At 42.8% G+C, this 8,325-nt stretch overlaps 1 protein-coding gene across 1 annotated transcript; it reads left to right on the forward strand.

Moving 5' to 3' along the window:
* Positions 1-7,508: 7,508 nt before the first annotated feature.
* On the forward strand, positions 7,509-7,841 carry LOC138902705 (uncharacterized). The gene has a single exon (XM_070190594.1). The coding sequence runs from the start codon at positions 7,509-7,511 to the stop codon at positions 7,839-7,841; it is 333 nt and encodes a 110-aa protein (XP_070046695.1).
* Positions 7,842-8,325: the final 484 nt, after the last annotated feature.

Here is an 8,325-nt window from a genome sequence, read left to right on the forward strand (position 1 = left end):
TGATTGCCATGCCTCGCTATATAGGGGCCATCATGGAGGCGATAGGACGGCTGCAAAGGTGTTGCAATCGAGGTTCTATTAGCCAACATTGTTTAAGGATGCACATGTATTTGTTAAGAAGTGTGACCAGTGTCTGAGAATAGGAACTATCACGAGAAGGCATGAGATGCCTCTGAATAATATCCCGGAGGTGGAGATTTTTTATGTGTGGGGCATAGACTTCATGGGACCGTTCCCATTATCTAGAGGAAATAAGTACATTTTGCTAGCGGTGGACTATGTGTCAAAATAGGTGGAGGCTGTTGCATTGCCGACCAATGATGCCAAGGTGGTAGCCACTTTTGTGAAGAAGAACATATTCTCAAGGTTTGGGACTCCACGTGATTTGATTAGTGATGAATGAGCACATTTTTGCAATCGGTTGTTGATTAACCTTCTAGCTAAATCTGGGGTCCATCTTAGAGTTGCAACTGCATATCATCTGAAAACAAGTGGACAAGTTGAAGTGTACAATAGAGAGATAAAACAACTACTAGAGAAAACAGTGAGTGTAAATAGGAAGGATAGGGCAGTTAGATGATGCCTTGTGGGCGTATAGAATTGCATACAAAACGCCAATTGGGCATCTCTGCCAAAGCTGGTGTATGGGAAAGCATGTCACTTGCCGGTTGAACTTGAACATAAGGCCTATTGGGAGATCAAAAAGTTGAATATGGACTTGGAAGCTATGGGCGAGAAGAGGCTCTTGCAGTTGAAAGAGTTAGATGAGTTCAGGATGCACTCCTATGAAAATGCGAAGCTTTACAAGGAGAAAACCAAAAGATGGCATGATAGGCAAATCAAGCCTCGTCACTTCGAACCAGGCCAAAAGGTATTATTGTTCAATTCCAGGTTCAAGCTATTTGTTGGAAAGTTAAAGTCGAGATGGCCAGGTCCATTTGAGGTGGTGAAAGTCATCGCATATGGTGCAATCGAGTTGCGCGCTTTAAATGGTGAACGATAATTTTTGGCGAACGAGCAAAGGGTCAAGCACTATTGGGGAGGTGTCATTGATCGACAAAAGTCCTAAGTAATACTCGCTAATGAGTAAATGAGGCCGTGCGTTATGCCGCGATGTTAAATCAGGCGCTTGTTGGGAGGAAACCAAATTTTTATTGCTTTCGTAGATGAGTTTTTCTCCTTTTTTAGTTAGAGTAGAGTAGAGTTTTTGTCATAGATATCGTAGGTAGGAGTGGTGTGGAATGTGTAATAGATGTATAAAATGTTCGCGGGATCGGGGATTCATTCAAAAAAAAAGAAGAATCCCAAACCAGTGTCCAGGCCAGCGCATCACGCTTCCTGGCGCACAAAAAGGAAGCAATTTCCCCAGCCAGCACTGAGCTATCGCGACGCGCTGGGCTGGGGTCCAGGTATTTATTTTCTTTTATTTTTGTATTTTCGTTTTTACTCTTTAATTGACCCATTGACTCTTTGACCCCGACCCGGATACCCGTTTTCACTCTAATAATAACCCATACCTACTACCCAAACAAATTAAAAAAACCCTAATGATACGCTCATATTACTCCTATATAAATGGTGTAAGGCGGTCAATGTCAAATATAATAATCCAACTAGGTTGGGGTTGAATCCCATAAGGAATAGTTGTGAAAAGGTTACTTGAATAGTGTGTAACTTGACTTAAGCTGTAATTCTACTCCGTTAGTTTGGAAAGTGTTTTGTAATTGTGAATTGTTAAGAGAAGCTATTTTGCTAAGAGAATTGATTAATTGGATTAAGAAACCAAGGTTGTGTCCCCGTTGGTGGAATATAATGATATCGGTGTTAATATGATATATTTCTAATGTGGGGTCCTTGATATGAAAATGGTTCCTAAATGACTACCAAATATTTTCCAATAATTAGGTAGTATTTCCTCTTTATGATTTTCCTAAATATAAAAGAGTTACAATTAAGAACAACCAATTTATGCCAATTAAAACCCACTTATTCCTAAGCGATTCAATTAAACAAGGTTTAAAGCCTTGAGTTCTTGATATTCAATTCTACCAAACCCTAACCCACTTTTCCAAGTAAAAGATAGAGTAATATGGCACTAGTTAATGTTTACAACCATCAACCATAAATAAAGCATGAGAAATGAATAGAAACCAACCACCCATTATATATATATTCAATGGTAAATACCCTTTAACATTATACCCACTTAGGGTCCACAAACTTAGTATTTAAAGTTAGTTACTCTTACTAGAATAAAAGAACAAAGAAATAAATAAAGTCATAAAAACTTACAAAGAAGACAAAGTCTTGGAATCTCTCTCAAAAAGCTCCAAAATAAGTGGTGTATTCAATGCTCTAAGTGTAGCCTCTTTTTCAGACAACATACCCCACAAAACCCTAGTTATTCTATTTATAATGGCCCAAACTTCGCGGACAAAATGTGACAAAAATGATCCTTCAAAATAAGTATGCGATCGCAGAGTGGACAGCACAACTGATCCGTGGTCCGCACATAAGTTAAAGTGCCACACAACTGACCTCCAGGGTTTCCAGATTCACATCGCATAATAGTTATGCGGTCCGTATAATGATTTTGCGATCGCATACTTGATCGCAGATTTGTCTTCACTAGAATTCCTCTTGCATTTATGGGATGCTTCTACGGTCTGCACATGAATTATGTGACCGTATATTGAACCGCACTTTTGACTCTTTGATACTAGGATGGCCTGGCTATGTTTGCGATGGATCTGCGGTCCGCATATCACTTCTGCGGTCGCAGATCTGCCTTTTTCATGGGTTTTGTCATCTTTTTTATGTTTTTGGCTCTTTAAGTCTAGTTTCCTACAAAACACTCAAAATTACATAAGAAATGACTTACAATGCTTTAAAAGATGAGATAAATTCTACGAAATTAGTATCGAAAGTGCCACATTTCCACGACACATCAACACCCCCAACTTAAACTCTTGCGTGTCCTCAAGCAACTAAAAAGTTACCCTACTAAACACTAATTTACTTTTGATTGATCACAAAACAACAATGACTATGGATGGTTCTGACTGTTAGCTAACAAGCATGTAACTTTATTTATTTACCATTCAACAAAGACAAAGTTCGTTTAACTATTCAAATAATTAGTTTGTGAGCTTCGAGCCACAAAAGTAATGACAGAGTGCTACTACTAGCTAGATATGCACTTGCATCCTACTTCAAGAAGCCTAACTTCTGCTATCTCTTGCAATTCATGCGTGCTCACAACAAAGAAAATCCCTAACTCAACAAATACAAATATTTACAGGGATACAATCAAACACTCTCGCACTAAGAAAGAAATCTAAGTGCTACAAGTATCAGTCCATATGCTTGCCCTTATTTTAACTCATTGCTAGCTCAGGAATAATTAGTTGTAGATCAAAAAGGACTTTTCACGGGTTGTAGTATAGGCTTCGGGATGGTTTGGATGAATATTTGGGAAAATAGTGACTATAACCTCCTTGAATGCTGCAATAATTCTATCTCGAATAGCACACATTGCCCTTGTTGATATCTAATTGCTACTATCAGTCCACCTTGTAGTTCATGACCATTCGCTAATTTCTTACCTTACCACGTTTTATCAACACTCCATTTTGTGTGAAAGATTGAGTATTTCATGGTTTAGAATGACGTGAAGCTTTTTGTTTAAGGTAAGTTGGCTATTGACTTAGCCTTGCTTCACAAGACACAAACTCAAAAGATTAGCTTTTACACACAATACATTCCTCTACTATTTCCCAATTTACACCAACACCCCTAAGTTAGGCTTAAAGCCCCATTCATGACATTCAAGGAGGGACGATTTAAAAAGAGAGAGTAATTTCACAAAAAGGGTACCGGTTTATAGTGTGGTAGCCAAATGAAAGGATAAAGGTTCAACAGGGGACAACTAGGGTAATAAATGCACAAGGGAGGTCAATTTGGCCAAAACTTAGTTAGCAATCACAAAGAAGTCCTATGATCATTTCAAAAACCAATCATCAACCTAAGATTTTCATTGAGAAACCAACCAGACAAGTTCTAGACATTACAAGTTGAGCACATGCATTATTCACACAAAATCTCACCACTCAAGACGCATGAATTGCTCGAATCGACATAATTTCTGTTTACCCTTAAAACGGATAACATTTAAATTTGTACGCGCCTTTAAGGATATGTGGATTGATTCAATACAAATAGTCAAGAATATTGGATAAACGAGTTAAAGACAAATTAATTATCAAAACAGTCGCAATGTTACAGCCCAACTCGAACTCAGGTTGAACAGTAGTTTTGCCCTCGACCGGACCTTTGGTTCGAAGCAGAAAAATGAATTTGTATTGCCTTGGTTTGCATGTTATAATGTGTGTTATCAAAGAAAAATTTTCCCTTTACATAGTAGGAGAGTTTCATCCCTAGTACAAGTCTAAAAAAGTAAAAATGTCCGTTTCTCGCTAATTACTGATCCGTAACTATCGTAGAGCGAGATCTACGCCATGATATCTGGTTAGGTACGGATATCACGGATCTTTGTTAGTCGTGCGTAACCATTTCCCATATCTGCCGAGGTCATAGATCTTGTTCCGGGTCTGGGGAGTGTTGCTTTGTCACGCCTGATGATGAGCCCACTGTTCATCTTTCATGGGTCTCGGTACGAAAGGCTCCTAGCCTCGGTTTCAACCTCGTGTGTTCATGCCCTCCTTCCGTCTTCTTCACCGAGAAATCTGGGCGCGTATTTCCCCTGATTTTATCCGTATACAGATAGTCCCCTTATTTTCCAGAGAGTAGGTTTCTTCCCTCGTACGTTGTAGCTAAGATAACGGGTAAGTCGAAACATCCCATCAGTCGCGTCATTCTGACTTCGTACACGTGTCGGTCACCGGCTGATTATCTTCGAATGTGAAACGTCGTATATTGATTGTATTTTCCCCTATAAAAGCTTTGACCTTTTATACTTCTTTCACTTTTTGATCCTAGATTTTACCTTCGAATTTTCTAACGACTTGTAACTTTCTCAAATCTTCATACCCTGCTTCTTGAGCCTTCATATATTTATCTCTGATATTCAAACCTTCATATTTGCTCTTGGATTTCTGACCCAGATCTTCATATCTGCATCCCACCTTCAAACCTTCATACTCTTTCTTCAAATCTTCATATTTTCCTTTCAAGTCTTCATACTTCCATTCAAATCTTCATACTTCCCTTCAAATCTTCATATTTTCCCAGATCACGATAGCTAAAACTTCTAAGTCAGTGCCTCAGCAGGCTGTCCCTTCATCTTCCCACTCGGTCGCAGATGCCGAGGTGGCTCCAGAGCCCCCCATGAAGAGCTACATACCCGGGGGCTATTCTATCAGGGATGACTTCAAGGTCGAGAAGGCCTCTAGCCAACAAGACCGAGGCGAGGGAGCATCATGGTACATATACTCCATTACTGAAGAAACCCTACCCGTAGTCCGAGCAGACTGTAAGTGGGAGGGTAAGAACGTGGTAGTCCCCAGGCCCAATGATAACTACTCACATGAAGGGGTATCTGAGTGTTTATACTTACCTCTTCACGCTCGCCCCTGTGGATCTCGTAGTTCTTGCTTTCTGCAAGAGGTACGAGGTGTGCCTTGGGCAAATCCACCCATCCTTCTTGAGGATTGTGATCCTCCTGTGCCACTTAGTCAACAATACCGAGTCTCCCCGGTTCACCCTCGACCACCTACTCCGCCTGTACAGTCCTCGAATCTTCCGAGGCGGACTGATCAAGCTCATCCGCTGAGCAAGCAAGGCTCCATTATCGAGCATTGAAAAGGACCTGGACCGAGGTTGGTAGGGGAGGTTCGTTCGGGTAAAAACCGAAGACCTGATTCACCCCGAGTTTCTGCCGTTCCCCGAGGAGTGGAACGCATCCCGTAAGTATTGTCTTTCTTGGGTATTTCTTCCTTTTTATTTTTTCTTTTCCCATCGCTTGTGTTTGTGGTCATGCAGTCGTTGCCCAAGTTCCATATGCAACCCCCCGATTCAAGGAGTGGATCGAGGGGATTTGTAAGCAAATGCCTTACTCCGAGCGCGCATGGCGCAAGCTTTCGAAGGGAAAATGGGAGGCACGTTCTCATGGTGAGGTTCTTTCCTGAAATAGTTGCCATCATGCTTTTAACTTATATAGTGCTAACATTTCCCTTTTATTTTACAGGTATGCCTAAGACAACTGAACTTAGGCCGCCTGATGAGGATGAGGATCTGTCTTTGCCTACCGAGCCCTCAATCTCAGGATAGCCCACGGCTGCCGCGAAGGAGGAGAAGAAGAAAAAGAAAAAGTCCCCGGGTTCCCCGAACCCCGAGGGGAAGAGGAAGAAGAGGGCGGCCACCCGGGCCCGAAAGACCAAGAAGAATACCAAATCCAGGGCATCAGACCCTGGCTATCTCTACTAGCTCAAGGATGAGCCCTAAGAAGATGAAATCTTTGTCGCCCATGGATCGACCCCCACTAGGGAGCAGACGACGACCGAGAAAGGGGACCACAAAGTTGATCCCCCCAGGCTCGGGAACCAGAGGGGGAGATGGAGGCTGTGACCTCCCAGGAAGCCGCTCCCATTCCGATGGAGGCGACTGGTGTCATTGACATCATAAAGATGCCCTCCTATACCGAGTGCATGATCGAAGAGGCCCAAGCGGGGAAAACAAAGTCAAGTGAGGGAGTGCAGGGTTCAGATGATCCCCTCAACTCCTTTTCGATGGCATGGGCATGTCCACATTGGAAGATTTTATTGGGCTGGATCACCTGGAGATCCCGAAGAAGGACATGCTCTCAGGAGCTGGCGGGCCGAGTTCGAGCCCAAAACTGGTGAAGCAATTTCCCGCATTGAGCGTAGACCCCGGGCGCAAGAGAATGATCATTCTTATAGTCCCAAAGGATGATCGGTCTTATCTTCTCCGGTGGGCGTAGCCAACTACCTCTAATGCCTGGTGACTGAGGAGGACCAGGCAAAGATGAACGAGGTGGGCACATCGAGTCTTTTCAATGAAGCGCAGTAGGCGCTGAACCGGGTAAGACGCTAAAACCTTTACACCCCTTTATGAATTCCACTTAAGTTTTGATGTCTTTTACTACTTTCCTTATTTTACAGGCCTAAGTGTTTCACCATGAAAGCTTCCTCCGGTATCGCTTAGAAATTAGCCAGCTCAAGTTTGAGCTCAAAGAGCAGGTCCGTAAGAAGGACATGTACATGCTTCTCAGTGATCAACAGGACGAGGCCCTTAAAGACCTCCCAATTCTCCAAGCCAAGCTGGAAAAAGCTCAGAAGGAGGCCTCGACCCTGAAGCGGGAACATGCCGACCTGGTTAAAAAGGTAAAGGTCTTTGAAGCTAATAACAAGGAGCTAGTCGTGGTGACTAACAACATAACTCTGCAGGTCCAGCAGAAGATTGAACTGATCGACCAGCTCAATGCTGAAATGAACGAGGTCAAGGCCATGGACGAAGTGTAGAAGGGCAGGATGGACCTGCTGGCTTCGGAGAAGGAAACTGCAAAGGCAGAGCTGGCATTGGTCAAAAACAAACTCCGGGTGGCGAAGGACAAAGCTGATAAGTGGTCTCAGTTGAATGATGATCTCCGTGCACAGCTGAGCTCGGCCGTCGTAGAATGGGATGCCCTTAGAAGAGAATATGCAGCACTGAGGTCCACATTGGATACAACATCTGCTGATGCCGAGGAAATGGTGGCCCAGTACAAGGTCGACGTGGAGGCAGCCAAGACCTGCCTAAAGATAAAGACTGAATACATGAAGAGGCTGTCCCGGAGAGAGACCCTCGAAGAGATTCACGCCTGAGGCTTCGACTTATCGGCCGAGGAAGAAGAAGCTAAGAATCTCGAGGCCGAGGAAAAGAAGCTCTATGAGCCTGAGGGTGCTGAAGGTTCCGAGGGATCTGAGGGCTCCGACGACTCGGTGAAGACCAGGCGTAGATGCCTTAGTACTTTTTTAGTTTTTGTTTTTCTTTGTGCATGCTTTTTTGTTTATTTTGAGGCTGTTTTTATTGGGCCTTTGTAAATATATTTTGGAATATATATATGAATTTTTCCCTTTCTGGCAACATCATATCTTTACTTTTCTAGCATCCTTTGGCAATTTCTATTCATGTATTGTGTTCGATGCCTTAGCATAGAATCAGATGTATTTATGGGACATTCATTTCTCGGAGGTTCGAAAGAAGCCCGACTTTGATACAACTTAATTTGCTCGTGGCTTCGAAACCTCGGTGCGACCGGAGGTTTCCAAGATGCTTAAGTTGTTTTAGACGATGCTTTTGCCAAGG

Source organism: Nicotiana tomentosiformis, chromosome 12 (assembly GCF_000390325.3).
Source record: "Nicotiana tomentosiformis chromosome 12, ASM39032v3, whole genome shotgun sequence".
NCBI lineage: Eukaryota > Viridiplantae > Streptophyta > Magnoliopsida > Solanales > Solanaceae > Nicotiana > Nicotiana tomentosiformis.